This window comes from Macaca thibetana, chromosome X (genome assembly GCF_024542745.1).
Source record: "Macaca thibetana thibetana isolate TM-01 chromosome X, ASM2454274v1, whole genome shotgun sequence".
In the NCBI taxonomy this organism is placed as follows: domain Eukaryota; kingdom Metazoa; phylum Chordata; class Mammalia; order Primates; family Cercopithecidae; genus Macaca; species Macaca thibetana.
Window position 1 is genome coordinate 5,455,861 of NC_065598.1, and position 16,605 is coordinate 5,472,465.

General features: G+C 37.8%; 1 protein-coding gene across 4 annotated transcripts in view; it reads right to left on the reverse strand.

Moving 5' to 3' along the window:
- NLGN4X (neuroligin 4 X-linked) overlaps positions 1-16,605 on the reverse strand; it is a 353,256-nt gene that overhangs the window by 130,225 nt on the left and 206,426 nt on the right. For all 4 annotated transcript variants that reach the window (XM_050777512.1, XM_050777515.1, XM_050777513.1 and 1 more), the window contains one exon: positions 12,047-12,199. In XM_050777512.1, the coding sequence (XP_050633469.1) occupies positions 12,047-12,199 (153 nt within the window). The remainder of the gene's footprint in view (positions 1-12,046; positions 12,200-16,605) is intronic.

Consider the following 16,605-nt stretch of genomic DNA (forward strand, 5'->3'; position numbering starts at 1 on the left):
GCATGGTGGTGCGGGCCTGTAGTCCCAGCTACTCGGGAGGCTGAGGCAAGGGAATCGCCTGAACCCGGGAGGCGGGGGTTGCAGTGAGCCGAGATCGCGCCATTGCCCGGCAGCCTGGCAACAGAGCAAGACTCCATCTCAAAAAAAAAAAAAAAAAGTGAGGATCTTAAGATGAGAACTTACCCCAGTTCACCTGGATGAATCCAGGTAATCATAATGTTTTTTTGTTTGTTTCTTTTTTAAGATGGAGGGTTAGAAACAGAGAATGAGATCTAAGATATGTAGCCAGTTTTCAAAAGAAGACAGACAGACCAAGGAAATGGATTCTCTCTTCGAATGCCAACACATTTGGGACTTTTAGCACCCAGAACTGTGAGATAATAAATCTGCATTGCTTTTAATTCCCTAGAGTTAACATTAGAGTTATAACAAGTTGTGATAACTTGTTATAGCAGCAATAGGAAAGAAACAAATACAGATAGAAAGAAAGGGATGTTTTTAGTGAAGGAGAGAGTCATCAAGAACTCCAAATGGTTCTGGAAAATCAAAATCAAAATTCAAAATTTTCCAGCAAATTGAACCCTGAGAGTGCAGAGTGCAAGGCACTAATGGAAATGATAAGCAGTTCCATGGAGTAGAAGGGGCTAAATTCTGATCGAAATGGGTTCAAGAGACAGAAACAAGAAAAACAGTGCACCCAGACAGGATGTCAACTTTTTTGTTGTTTTGAGGGCATAGGGGCCATTATTTTGCCTACTACAGTGTCGAGAATACTTCAACCTCTCAATTTTCTTGCTACCATAGTAGATGCACTCTGCTTATTGTTTTTCATCTTTCCACACTCTAACTATTGGAGGGTTGAAGGCTCTGGGTCTTAGAACTTTTCTGCACACTCTCTCACATAGAAATATTGTTCAGTTTCTTGGACTTTAAATACAGAATGCGACGACATGCAGCTTGGTCCTCTCCCCTAAACTCCAGACTCACATCTATCTGCCCACTCTCTTTGTCTGTTTGATGATTAATACGGGATTCAAATTTAATATGCCCAATCTTGAGCTCCTCATCCCCTAAACTTATTCCTCCTATGGTCTATTTCTTTTCTTTTCTTTTTTCTTTTTTTTTTTTTGAGATGGAGTTTCACTCTTGTTGCCCAGGCTGGAGTGCAGTGGTGCGATCTTGGCTCACTGCAACCTCTGCCTCCTGGGTTCAAGCGATTCTCCCACCTCAGCCTCCCGAGTAGCTGGGATTACAGGCACCCGCCACCATGGCTGGCTAATTTTTGTATTTTTAGTAGAGACGGGATTTCACCATGTTGGCCAGGCTGGTATTGAACTCCTGACCTCAGGTGATCCACCGTCTCAGCCTCCCAAAGTGCTGGGATTATAGGTGTGAGCCACCACACCCGGCCATATGGCCTATTTCTTGTTGTTCTCAAAGTATACTTCTAAATTGGCCAGTATTGTCCTGGAATCTTCTCATTCTCTGCCACCCTGTATCCAATCTATCAGCAAATCCTGTTGGATCTGCAAGACATTCAGAACAACCTTTTACTTTTCTTTTTTTTTCTTTGCATTCTCACTGGTACTGCCTTGGTTTAAGCTAGTATTATTTGGTTATAATTTAGTCCCTAGGATAGGAAAATTACTTTGCACCTGTATGTTTTATCCTCTAGGGTTCATTTCCATAAAGCTAATAACTTATTAATCTTGGATTGGACAAAAATAAGACAATTCTACTAGAACACAGCACATTTGTTTTTGTATCACTGCTGTCGTGCATGTACATATGTGCATATTCATGCTTCTTGTAGAACTGCCTGTGCTATTACAGGCTTGTAGGCAAATGTCAGGGGAAAAAAAGCTGCAGGCCAGAATATGTATAGTAGTCTTACTTTTTTTAAACTTTATGAGTAATTTGTGGGGTACTTGAGATGTTTTGGTACAGGCATGCAGTGCATAATAATCACATAGTCTTTAAACATTCCGCTCAGATTGCCTTTTAGAGATTTTTCCATTATCCTACTCGAAAGGACTAATTTCCTTGAATATATGCAGATACTGACAGAATTATCACCAGAATCCTAATTCCAATGTACTTGAATTTGGCTCTCAATTTCAATGCTTATCCCTGGAACTTTCCATCATCCCTTGGGATACTCATCATACTCTTATTTTCATTTAGAGCACAACTTACGTCCTTCTGTCCCCAAGGAGAAAGAGGGCACGTCATCCTCATCGACTAAAAATGATCAACCTTTCACATACTGGATGAGAAGCAAAATGAAGAAAACAGGCTGAAGAGAGAAAGGGATGGTGTCTTTTAGAATTAAGAATCTTAAGAGACTGTTTTGAATGCAAAACTTTCAAATCCAGAACATTTTTAAGGCCTATTCTCTGTGACTACTAACTCATGCTCAAATGACATTCTACATTCAATTAACTGGGAATTATATATTGATGGAATAGATACTTCTGTGAGTTTTGTTTGAATATTTTGACTTCTAAATATGGTTTTGCATGTAAAAATAAAATTTCAGCTTCTTTAAAGAAATCCTGAATCGTTTATAAATAAATCAAGGAGAGTCTCCACAGCATGACAGAGGCCGGATGATACTTTTGTGTATTTGGGATTGGAAAAAATAAGTCTTTGAAGAGAAATCTGCACTCCCATGTTCACTGCAGCACTAATCACAACAGCTGAAATATGGAATCAACCTGAATGTCCATCATTAGATGAATGAATAAAGAAAACGGTGCTTATACACATAAGGAACTATTATTCTACCTCAAAAAAAGGAACGAAATTGTCTCATTCAGGACAATATGGATGAACCAGAGGACATTATGTTAAGTGATACAAGCCAGACACAGAAAGACAAATATCACATCATCTTACTTATATGTGGAATCTAAAAAAGTCAAGCTTACAGAAGCAGAGAGTGGAATGTTCTCTTATAGAACTTGAAGCTTGAGGTGGAGAAGAAAAGGGAGATGTTGGCCAAAGGTTACAAAGTTTCAGTTAGCAGGAAAAAGTTCAAAAGATCTGTACAATATGGCAAACATAGTTGAATCACAAGGAATTGAATATGCGAACATATCTAAGAAAGTAGATTTTAAGTGTTTGCACCACAAAAACAAGCATTTGAAGTAATGCACTTGTGAATTAGCTCGATTTAGCCATTTCTCAATGGATACATATTTCAAAACATCACTTTGTACATGATCAATATATTCAATTTTTATTTGATGACTAAATGAATACATTAGGGATAAAAGCACTAAACAAAGAACATTCTTTTCTACCTTGTCTCCACTCCTCCGTTGATTTTCTTTTGAGTCTTTTTTAAAAATTTGAGACAGGGTTTCACTCTGTTGCTGAGACTGGAGTGCAATCACAGCACACTGCAGCCTCGAACTCCTAGGCTCAAGCAATCCTCCCGCCTCAGCCTTTCAAGTAGCTGGTACACCAGGCATACATCACTACATCTGGCTAATTTTTCTTTTTCCTTCCTTCTTTTCTCTCTCTCCCTCTCTTTCTTACTGAGACAGGGTCTCACTATGTTGTCCAGGCTGATCTTGAACTCCTGGCCTCAAGGGATCCTCCCACCTTGGCCTCCCAAAGTGCTGGGATTACAGGTGAGAGCCACTGTACCCAGTCTTCCCCTGATTTTCCTTGCCCAATAAATACCCTTCCATCTGATGTCTCGCTTATTGTTGGGTCAGCTGAGGACCGGGGAGCCTCTTTGCTCTGCTGTTCCCATCAACTCTTATGTCAATGGCACCTTCCTGGTGAGAGAGTCCTTATCCCACTGCAGTCACCCCCATCTCTGCTCCATTTGCCTCTGAGGTCCTAAGGACAAAGCACTCATCCTTCATTTCCCTTGATCTTCCCATCCTGAATAAATCCAATGAATGCAGTGGGCTTTTGAGCCACTAGGAGGCAGAAGAGGAAAGTCCAAGCAAATGATCATTCTGAGAGCAAAAAACGCGATCCTGGTTTTGTTTGCCCCACAAAAGATCTGTCCACACCTATCAATCTGCAGCCACAACAACCATGGGATTACAGTGTTTCCAAGTGTGTATTCAATGCATCAAAACCTCATTATAAAGAAGATGACGATGAAAAACAAGACATTGTGTTTGGTTTTTTTTTTTTTCAAAGTGTCTTGGTTTTCCTTTATCTGATAATTTTTGGATTAGAGGTTGCCCTGTCTTCTCCAATGTGTTCATTCTATTACTGTGTTATCTACAGCATGGACCCCTGCCAACTCCCCAGGCTGGCTTTACCGATAACATCTGCCACCCAACCCACAAAGAGTCTTATTCTAAAGGCTCCCATTCTTTCTTCCACCTTTTGCTACTTCCTGGGTTTGAGTGCTCACACACACCATTCATCTTGTCTCAGGATTTCACTTTCTCACCCTTCTCTCATGCTTCTTTCACGTCTTTACTTTTGTTTATGTATTTCTCACTAAGTGCAATGCTTAACTTTCCTTTCTCCTCATTTAACTTTTTGCAGTGTTTTTAGTAATGCCTGGGTCCTCTTTTCAGACAGAGAGAGGGAATTCTTCCAGTCAAAGTCAGCCATTTAGAGATATCAAATCAGGGGGAATCTGAGACATTTTGGTTAGAGGAAGAGAGGAAAGGTATGCGAATGAAACCAGGAGAGTGGCATCAAGGTGTGCTGACTCTCCAAAAAGGAAATTATGCTTTCTTTTTTAGCATATATGCTTATGAAGTTTTGATTTGATATAAAAGATGTGTTCCATTTATCATTTCAAATAAAATCCTTCATAAAGCATTAAAAAAGAAAAGAAATATTGTTAGAAAAAAGAAATAAAATGGCAAATGTACCAAAAATAGAGCAACTCCTCTAACTTCTAAAGAGGAGAAGAACTTACAGGCCATTTATAAGATAGCTTGACATTTTTCAGCAGATGTGCTTCAGGGAAATTATAGGGACCCATTGAATTCCCACTAATGTCAGATGCATGTCACATAAATGCAAATCCATGGAATTCAGCTGTAACTCTTGGGTAGAACGTATTAGTCCTCTCTTCTAATGATTCCCAGGCTTCTTTTGTTGAGTGGAATATTATACGGCTCACACATATCACAAAACTATAAAGGTGAGACGACTGGCTGATGTTGCAAGAATACTTCAGAGCTCAGCCCACCCTCCCTCAATTTCAGAGGAAAACCCTACAAGGGAGACTAGAAGAGGGAAAGCGAACACATTATTAGGCTGAGCGAATGCATATGGGTTAAGTCACCCAAATTATGACTACAAATGCTGTTTCTGCTATGCACGTCGGTTGCTTTTATATCAAACCACTTCTGTCTTATATTTAGTTATGACTCCAAAGCTCCTAATAGGTTTATTCAATGAATGGTCTTAAAGAGAAAGACAACTTCAGGAGACCATGACACAACCTACCCTAAGATGACAATTTTCAGGATAGCTATAATATCTGAAAAATTGTAAGAAATGCACCGAAATGATCATTTGACTCAATTTATGCACACGAGACAGCAAGCAGGCAATGACATGGGAACTGGGGGTTGGACATCAAATTTGCTGATGAAGCACTAGTTCTACAGCACTGAAGAGTTTTGATGTGACAAATGCCATTGCTGTGGTTAATGCCACCATCACCGTGAACCAAAGCAAACCAGTATTGATTGAATGGAAATCAACCAGCCTTCAAGGACCCACTCTGAGGAACTTAAAAATACACTGTAAGCATCTTATCACAACTGTGTATCCTGATCAGCAGTAAGAACTTTTTTCGCATAATGATAAAAGCTACATCTGATGCTAAAGTGATATTCAATCTCTTCACTCATTCCATGGTTTACTAATTCATACTTGACATTAATTAACAAGACTCTGGATGCATTCTGAGTGGTAAGTCAGAGCTCTGGCTTCAGTTAGACCTGGGTTTCAGTCCCTGCTCTGACTGCTGGAAGGTGTGATGCCATGAGTAAATCCCATCACTTCAAAGCCTTCGTCTCCTCATAGGTGGGACACAAGGTTAACTCCGCCAAGGGAGTTTATGAAGATTAAATGAACTAATATCTGCCAGTCACACAGAGGCACACAATGAGTTGATGTTACATAGTTGGAACTCTTTCGAAGCAACAATTAATTTCAGCATACATGAAGCATGAAGTCATAGGATGACCAAAAAGGTGATAGTATCATGTGAGCTATATGGAAATACATATTTAAATGGAGGCAGATGAAATCCAGTACAGGTGCAGACTTGCACTTGGAGACAGTTGGAAGGGGGAAGGTAAGAATAAGTTCCAGGTGTTTCCATCAAAAAGCATGAGCAAGATGCATTCTCTTTTACATTGAAGGTTGTTGGACTACTATGAATGAGAAAAAAAAAAACAAAAACAAACCAGATTTGGGAGAACTCAAGTTATCGTAAAGTAAGGAGCTAAGATGGAGAGAAGAGTATTTACTGATTGAGTAATGACCTTACAGGAATTCAGATTTATCAGATTATCCTCTGCAGTTTCTGTCTGGAGGTGATTGTTCTGAAAGTTTATTACCTGGATTAATGTCTAATCTTCTTAGGGGTAAATGATACGTATGGATGTTGTGAGGTGAATGGGTGATAGCGCATAGGTACTCAAGTGGGTAGGTGAGACCAGGCAAATGCCCAGCATGTACAGCTGAGCAAGGATTTTGCTGGCTTCTGAGCAGACAGGAACACCATACACCCTGGGAATGACTAAGCTGAGAGGTACTGGTGAACTTCAGCTTTTCCAAATTCTTGAATATATATATGTCAGAGACGTTTGAACCAGAGCGCCTCCATCTTGAATAGGAGCTGGGTAACGTAAGGCTGGGACCTACCGGGCTGCATTCCCAGGAGGTTAGGCATTCTTAGTCACAGGATGAGATAGGAGGTCAGCACAAGATACAGGTCACAAAGACCTTGTTGATAAAAGGATTCGGTAAAAAAGCCAGCCAAAACCCACCAAAATCAAGATGGCAACTAGAGTGATATCTGGTCGTCCTCACTACTCATTATACGCTAATTATAATGCATTAGCATGCTAAAAGACCCTCCCACAAGCACCATGACAGTTTACAAATGCCATGACAATGTCAGGAAGTTACCCTATATGGTCTAAAAAGGGGAGGAACCCTTTTTAGGAGTTGCCACCCCTTTCCTGGAAATCTCATGAATAATCAACCCCTTGTTTAGCATATAATCAAGAAATAATCATAAAAATAGCCAACCAGCAGCCCTCGGAGCTGCTCTGCTTATGGAGCATCATTCTTTATTCCTTTACTTTCCTAATAAACTTACTTTCACTTTACAAATTTGCCTCCAATTCTTTCTTGCCCAAGACCCAAGAACCCTCTCTTAGGGTGTGGATTAGGATCCCTTTCTGGTAACATACACGCCTTTCTAGTGACAAGGGTGTACAACAGAACACATAAGAAATCTGTTTACAGAAGTGTAGCTTCTTTAAAAACAAACTGAACACCAATTGAATCAGAAGACATTTCATGTAGATATAAATAATTACTTTATAGCTATGATGATATGTCTCAATTTGCCTGGAACAATCCCATTTTATTGATAGCACATGAGCAACTCTCAAACATGTCCTGGATTGGATCATAAATTGTATGGCCAATGGCTAGCAAGACTGTATAGCACACTTCTGATTATTAAAAAAATAGCAAACATGATGATCTTCTGATTTATTTAACATCTAGGAGTGTCTTGTAATGATTTTTTTTAATTAACATGGTTCAGTCTGGATGCCAATATTTGATAGATATTAGCCATTAGAGATTGGGTCAGCTACAATTCTTACTGTGGATAAACAGTAGTATTAATACAATGTATAATGATATTAATAACACTAGAAATTGTAGTGTGACTGGGTATAATGGTTGCTGCTGAGAATCTATGAAACTTCATCTACATGAGTCCATTAAACCTTTTTTAAAGGTTATTTTGGCCGGGCGCGGTGGCTCAAGCCTGTAATCCCAGCACTTTGGGAGGCCGAGGCGGGTGGATCACGAGGTCAGGAGATCGAGACCATCCTGGCTAACATGGTGAAACCCCGTCTCTACTAAAAATACAAAAAACTAGCCGGGCGTGGTGGCGGGCGCCTGTAGTCCCAGCTACTCGGAGGCTGAGGCAGGAGAATGGCGTGAACCTGGGAGGCGGAGCTTGCAGTGAGCCGAGATCGCGCCACTGCACTCCAGCCTAGGTGACACAGCGCGAGACTCCGTCTCAAAAAAAAAAAAAAAAAAAAAAAAAAAAAGGTTATTTTTTGGCCGGGTGCAGTGGCTCACGCCTGTAATCCCAGTACTTTGGGAGGCCGAGGCGGGTGGATCTCCTCAGGTCAGGAGTTCGAGACCAGCCTGACCAAATGGCAAAACCCTGTCTCTACTAAAAATACGAAAATTAGTGGGACGTGGTGGCGGGCGCCTGTAATCCCAGCTACTGTGGAGGCTGAGGCAGGAGAATCGCTTGGACCCGGGAAGCAGAGATTGCAGTGAGCCGAAATCGTGCCACTACACTCTAGCCTCGGCAATAAGAGCGAGACTCCATCTCAAAAAAATAAAAAAATAAATAAATAAGTTTTTTTTTATCGACAAGTAATTGTACAGATTATATATTAATGAGGTATTTTGAACCATGGAACTTTTATACTGTACAACAACCTTGCAAGGGAGAGACCACTGCCAGTACTACACCTAAGGAAAGAGTCTCAGGAATCGCTAGCTGACTTTCTCACGGTGGGGGTAGAGGAAAGATGTTAGCTCCTGTCTGTCTCCAGCTGCAATCTACATTCTTTCCAAAGCCAGCATTCTGCTTCTATTATGGGCATGTTTCACGTTTTTAATCCTCTCTTTTGGGTAACAGAAAATAGCATTTGTTACTCCATAAAAAAAAAAATCTTAAAACAATATTTTTCCATTCCTCTGGTAGGAAGATAACATTTATGCATTTATGACTTTTATTGGAAGAAAAAGAACTCAAAGAATATTTCAACCTTTTGCCTAAAATTGTATCTACTTGTATGAAATGCACTCACTGAAATGATCATTGCAGCGCCTGCTGTGTATTTTATTTGCTCATCTTTTTAAATATCTGAATGCCAAAGGTTTAAAAACATTTTTTCAAGACCGATAATAGGAGTTTCCTGCAAACAAAAAGTAAATGCCGCCTAGCCGTTTTCAAGAGGACAGTAGTAAATGCAAGATCCATGATAAAAACTAATGCAGTCACATTTTAAAGTCTCTATCGTCCTGTAAAATCAGCAAACTTGGCACATTTCATTCCATCAAATGAAAGGGGGTCTGTAGTGTGCTTGGCTGTTCCACACTAGCTCATTGGAGGAATGTAAATAGACCAGCACAGAGATGCTAAATCGCTTCTTTTATTTCTTCCCCACCAATTTTACAGCTCTCTGTTATCTCATGACTTTTAAAAACTCTCCATAACAAAAAGTAGACTTACAATTTTTCAATTAGTTTTTCTTTCCTCTAAAAAAAGTGTGTATAATTTCCAGGCTAATTTGCAAGATGTGCAATTGATTCATGAAGGGACAAAACTGATGAAAAATCAGTGTAGAGTTGCTTGATACAACTGAGCTTTAGGGGGAAAAGGAGATCAATTTCTTTCGAAACTCAATCTTATCAGACACATCAATCCATCACACATGCAACAGAATAGTCTGTGATTCCAGCAAAGCAAGAATTTTCTCGATGCCCACTGCCTCCTTCAGAAAAGGATACCCAAGCTTTCTTCCGTGTGGCCCTGCTACAGGCAGTGCACACACTGCTCCCTTTGAAGAAGGCCTGTGCAGTACCCTCACACGTACTTTCCTCCTTCCACCTCTTTGTCAGAATGGACCTTTTGTAAAACATCAAGAAGCACAATTTCCTGTTTCCAACACTAGTAGTCAAAGCAACTATCCAGCGCCTCTGAAAAATACTCAGTGAAGCATGCAATTATCGCTATGCAAAGGTTCAGAGACATTATTCTGCCAAGATGTGGCTCACAGAAAACTACAAAAATTATAGGAAATAAAGCCAACGATATAATAAGTTTTTTGACACTAAAAGGTTTTTTGGTGGTGTTTATTTTCTTCAACGCAGAAACCAGTCTGGAACCTTGAGTTCTTTATCAATGTTTCAAAAGACATACCTTTAGCAACACCTGTGACTGACTTGCATTTCAAAGTAATAAATGCATTTCTCCTAACGTTTCTTACACCACCTCTTAGGGTTTCTCAGCAGTTCACCACCTCTTAGGGCTTCTTACAGTTAACGTTTTCACATAGGGAAAAAAAAAACACTCAGAATGAAATGAAGTCATCTGATTGAAAATAAAATATTCTTGGCAATATTTAACTATTTGAAGAAAACACTTTTAGTCATATTTCTTGTTTGAGAGACCTCCTTTAGTCCATTTTATTTTGTTTTTTATTTTAACTAATTATTTTATTGTTTATTTATTTTATTTATTTATTTATTTTTTTGAGAAAAGTCTCGCTCCATTGCCCAAGCTGGAGTGCAGTGGTGCTATCTCTGCTCATCGCAACCTCAGCCCCCTGGGTTCCAGAGATTCTCCTGCCTCAGCCCCCTGAGTAGCTAGGATTACAGGCACCTGCCATCAGGCCCGGTTAATCTTTGTATTTTTAGTAGAGACTGGGTTTCACCACTTTGGCCAGGCTGTTTTCGAACTCCTGACCTCAAGTGATCTGCCTGCGTGGGCCTCCCAAAGTGCTGGGATTATAGGCGAGAGCTACCATGCCTGGCCTCCATTTTATTTTGTATTTCATATTGTATCATGATCACACTGCAACCAATATACACATCTCTCTCATGGCTAACTTGTTAAAAATTTTATTTTCTACACCACTTCAATGCATTTTTGCCTGGAAAACAAATGTTTTTACATAGGTCTAGGAATATTATTTGCAAACTAACCAACACCAGGAAAGGCCATCTCAGAAGGTACTGAAATCTTACCCTGAAGACGTATAATTTTCCAACCTACAATTAAAAGAAGATGAATGACGGTCGGGCGCGGTGGCTCACGCCTGTAATCCCAGCATTTTGGGAGACTGAGGCGGGCAGACCACGAGGTCAGGAATTTGAGACCAGCCTGGCCAATATGGTGAAACCCCGTATCTATTAAAACTACAAAAATTAGCTGGGCGTGGTGGCATGAGCCTGTAGTTCCAGCTACTTGGGACGCTGAGGCAGAAAAATCACTTGAACCCAGGAGGCAGATGTTGCAGAGGCTGCAGTGAGCCGAGATTGCGCCACTGCACTCCAGCCTGGGCGACAGAGTGAGACTCTGTCTCAAAGAAGAAAAAAAAAAGAAAGAAAGAAAAGAAATGAAATATCAAAACATGGAGGAACTAAACTTGAATTTCCATGTATTCAGCCTTTAATCATAGATCATCAATGGAACAAAAGCCAACTAACAGCTAAGTTTCCTTGCATGCAAATGCAATGGAACCAAAACAACAGATCTTCCAAAGGCTCAACATAATCAGTTAGAGAATTGGATAAGATATTTTCCTCCACACAATATACTGATTCATAGAATGACATAACCAGAAAAGAAAGCTAAGATCTATGGCCATTCCCAACCATGATATCACCAAATATGTGTTCATTGTACAGGTCTATGTAGACAAACATATATTCATTGAACTCCAAGGGAGAAACATACTTTAAATAAAATTTCATTTCATCTTGAAGATCTTAAAGTCTGCATTGTTTTGAGGAGGGATTCAGGTTCCACAAAATAAAATTATTGGATCAGAAATTGCAAGCTAAAAAAAAAAAAAAAACAATAAAATGACCATGTTGCACGAAGGTAGTAAAAGGAATAAACATATCTGATCACATAAAGTAAATACCGTAAAGTGGAATTAACCAGGAACTGGAATAACAGGATTCAAATCCACGAGCCCTGTCAAAATAAGAAGTGGACCTTTCGTGTTTCCTGTTGCTCAGTCATTTACATGATGAAATCACTTACCTAGTATTCCCAGACGGTAGTTAATAGTTATCACGATGACATTTCCGTAGCTGGCCAAAATGCTGCCGTCAATCATGTTGCCGGTGCCCTCCATGTAAGATCCCCCATGGATATAGACCATAACCGGCTTCTTACTGTTCTGATCATGAATATCTGGAAAAAAAAGCCAAGTAAGGAAACACAATAAAGAATCACACTGACTCACCAATGCTCAATTAAGAACAAAGGAGATTCACTGATTTCCCTATTTTGACTTGAATTAAGCACATTTATTTTTATGGATGATATGACCCTTGATAAGAGTTTCTAAGGAAAATGATCAGTGCTATTACGTTTTCTATTTATGGAAATGGTATTTTAAGAAGCATACAGACATTTGGCATCCTCTGCTCATGTAAGCTTCTATATATATCTAAAGCACTAAAAGAAATGGTTTTAGGTAAAGTACACATTTCCTAAATTTTGCTCAAACCCTAAAATGTGATTTAAATTGAATAAACACATGGAATCCTTGACAAAACATATTTTATATTCTAATTAAGTATAAAATCAACTTCAAAATTATAATTAATTTTAATATAGTTGCATCTTAATTCGCAGGTGAGTGTACAGATTCATCTTCAATTTAACAATAAAAACATAAGAGAAGTAGTGAAGCTATAAACTATCAATAAGGGACAGATAATGACAAGAAAGCAAAATCAATAGTAAAAAAATTAACAGAACAGAAATAAGGAAAAAAAAGGAAGGATGTCTAAGCAAATGTCTTTGTTCCAGTGATTACAGTAACATACTAACATACTTAAGTGACAAAAATAAAAGAGATGCAATAAAAAATGGCAAAATAATCCAAATTATTTGAATGCTTTATATTTTCACAGGGACTATAAACTCCCATTGTGACTTGCAACCAAAAATTCCTCTTAATAATCTACTTTATTATTTAAATTAACAATGATGTAAAAACAATGATCTGTGATGATAGGAAGCTGGGGACCATCTGTAGGGCCTGCTTTGTGAAAAGTTATGATTAAATAAACTGTTTATAACATTAATCAGCAATTAGGGCTACATTTAATCTTTAGAAGACTGACCTCACCTATAAATATTTCTGGATACAGATATGTGTGTGTGTGTGTGTGTGTGTGTGTGTGTACAAACAATTTAAATATCTTTGTGATTTAAATTGAATAAACACATGGAATCCTTGACAAAACATATTTTATATTCTAATTAAGTATAAAATCAACTTCAAAATTATAATTAATTTTAATATAGTTGCATCTTAATTCGCAGGTGAGTGTACAGATTCATCTTCAATTTAACAATAAAAACATAAGAGAAGTAGTGAAGCTATAAACTATCAATAAGGGACAGATAATGACAAGAAAGCAAAATCAATAGTTAAAAATTAACAGAACAGAAATAAGGAAAAAAAAGGAAGGATGTCTAAGCAAATGTCTTTGTTCCAGTGATTACAGTAACATACTAACATACTTAAGTGACAAAAATAAAAGAGATGCAATAAAAAATGGCAAAATAATCCAAATTATTTGAATGCTTTATATTTTCACAGGGACTATAAACTCCCATTGTGACTTGCAACCAAAAATTCCTCTTAATAATCTACTTTATTATTTAAATTAACAATGATGTAAAAACAATGATCTGTGATGATAGGAAGCTGGGGACCATCTGTAGGGCCTGCTTTGTGAAAAGTTATGATTAAATAAACTGTTTATAACATTAATCAGCAATTAGGGCTACATTTAATCTTTAGAAGACTGACCTCACCTATAAATATTTCTGGATACAGATATGTGTGTGTGTGTGTGTGTGTGTGTGTGTGTGTACAAACAATTTAAATATCTTTGTTACTAAAAGAAAACTCAAGTATGTATGCATATTGATTTCCAATTTTTTCTTCAATAAAGTTTTTTTTTCCTCATAATTCGCAGGGACACTTTTGAGATATTGGAAAAGAATTCTGAGGATATGAATTACCATCGTTTGGACGGTGGCTCCAATTTGAATGAATTACGATCACAATTTTCCTGGGTGTACACAGAAGACATGACATACCCACTGGTCACAGTAAAGCACACAAAACAGTGTCAAGTTACCCAAGTATTTCTTTGCAGATATTTAATCCACGGCAGAAAAGTGGCTTTTATTTCTCATATTAAATTCAAATATAAAGTAAAAATCTTCTATTAATCATTTATTCATCATATACTACGGGAAATGTCTTCTGCTATATGAATAAGAAATGGCTTTTCTCCTGATCCACTGCTTCTTTCTGATTCCTAATTTGCTGTTTTTGGCCTCATTTCTTTTACCATTACCAGCAGTTGTCTAGTAAATTGTGGAAAAAAGGGTAAGTAGAGATTTTGAAGGGCTGCTTTAAAGTCCACCCTTGGAAAACATGTGAGATTAACATCTCTAACCTTTCATAAAACATAGAACAAGACTCTCTTGACCTTGTGGAAGTAATAACCAGTTGTCATATTAATCATGAAAATTAGATGGCATTTCAATGGTAATAAAGATTCACTGGGAACATTGTGAAAACAGGTCCTAATTATCAAAGGGAAATGTATTAAAAAGAGAAAGCCAAACAGGATGCAAATTATAGCAGTATAAGATATGAGACAACAAAAGTTTATTTCATTTTTATGTATTTGCTCAATGCTGATAAAATGTCAGGCATTCAGAAGCCCTTATCAAAGAAGGGGCTACCTGAAGCAGGTGTAGATTTTGATCTTCCATGGCCATCAGAATTGAGATCTCTCAGAGAGCTACTTGAGGCAGTGACAGCCCTATGAGCTCAGTAAAAATACTACTATTCAAAATGTTAAGGGAAGACTGGGCATGGAAAGGGTGTTGGCAAGATTTCTTTTCTTGGAGAACAGTTGATTTATGAAGATAAGCAAGGCGGGGAGCAACTACAAGAATTGGTCAAAAGACCCTGTCATGGATGTTGGTCTTGACCAGCAAAGATAATTCAGGACTCACTTTTGGGCTTTAAATTGCCTTTCAGACAGAGACCCAAAGGTCCAGCCAGGGCCTTAATGGAGCTCCATGCATTTTGCTTCCCAGACGGGAAAAATGTGCTTTTAGCTAATCCTATAGAGCCTTACCAATGAAGAAGGGCTTGCTTCAGTACTTTTTTTGTTGCTTCCCCTCTTTTAAAAAAAAATCATTTCTGGTACAGAAAGGGCAGAAAAACAGCGTGCAAGTTGTCTGCATGAGTACCTCAGACCTACCATCTTTTAAAAAAATCCTTTCACTTCTGGTAGATAATGTGATGAGCAATTTGGTAGCCTTAAGAAGAAACTTCACAGCAACAAAACATTTTAAGGAGAAAAACGTTTTCAAAAAAAGCCGTAGTGTAAAAAGAATAGCTAGCTTTTTGTCCTTTCTCAGTTCTGAGATACTCTTATCTTTTTTTTTTTTTTCCTTTAAATGCTGTAAAAGGCAGTCCTGAAAGCATCAGGACTCGTTAACAACAGCAACTCGTTAAAACACTTTTTGGTGTACTTCACTGTGAGAAGATTATCAGAAATCTATGTTGGAATCAATATGTTTGTGAAGAAAAAAAAACTGATATTTCAGCCCCCCCTCAAAAAAAAATATTCTAAGGTGCTGCAGAGTTTTGCAGTTTATAAAAATAATTAAGAAGACCAAAGCTCCAAAGTAGCATATCAACTTACAAAATAACATTTGGAAGGAAGAAAAAAGACTATACATGCATGTTTTAAAATTCCATTTTCTCTTCTTGTGACCAAGCCAAAAAAAAAAAAAAAAAGATGGGCTTCTCTGTAAACAGTAGTTCATTACTCTTTTCATGTTTAGAAACAATGTTTATACTTCTCAGAGTGATTTGTTTCCTGTACATGGTAACTGGGATTAAAAATGACAATGGTTTCTATACAAGAAGAAAATAATTAAAGAAGCACACCAAAGTGTACTAGTTTTAAATAAGGGGAGAAAAAACAGATTGAAATGAAAAAAAAAGAGAGATAGATAGATATAAAATCATGCATCAGGGTTGAGCTTTGAAAAAACAAAAAATACCTTCATCTTCACCACGGTCATTACTGGTTATATCATCTGCGTTTTTCTTTGTGTTGGCTCCTGGGGTCATATTGAGAAGGAAAATAAAGGGAAAAAAGAGAATTCAAAAACAACAGGTTTGCAAAAAATTCAGAAAAGAGAGATGCTACCCAGTAAAAGAAAAAAAAAGAATGTAACACAAAAAGTTGAAATCGGTTACATTTGGATTTCAAAAAAATGAGATAGGGAAATGCAAAATGCATATAAACATAAAGATGTCAAGAAGAACAAATTCAAAATGTTACTTGCAAAAAATATTAGATATCCTGTGAATATGCAGTTGGGGGTTAAAATGATGCTACTGCAAAAAAAAATGCTAACGTGAGTTGTTTTAAAAAAAGAGAAATTAAATTATTAGAAAAGATATTTCCCACATTCTTTAAAGAAATGCTTATGGCGTATTCAATGGTCCTCTGATTTTAACATGTTATAATTTAAATGAA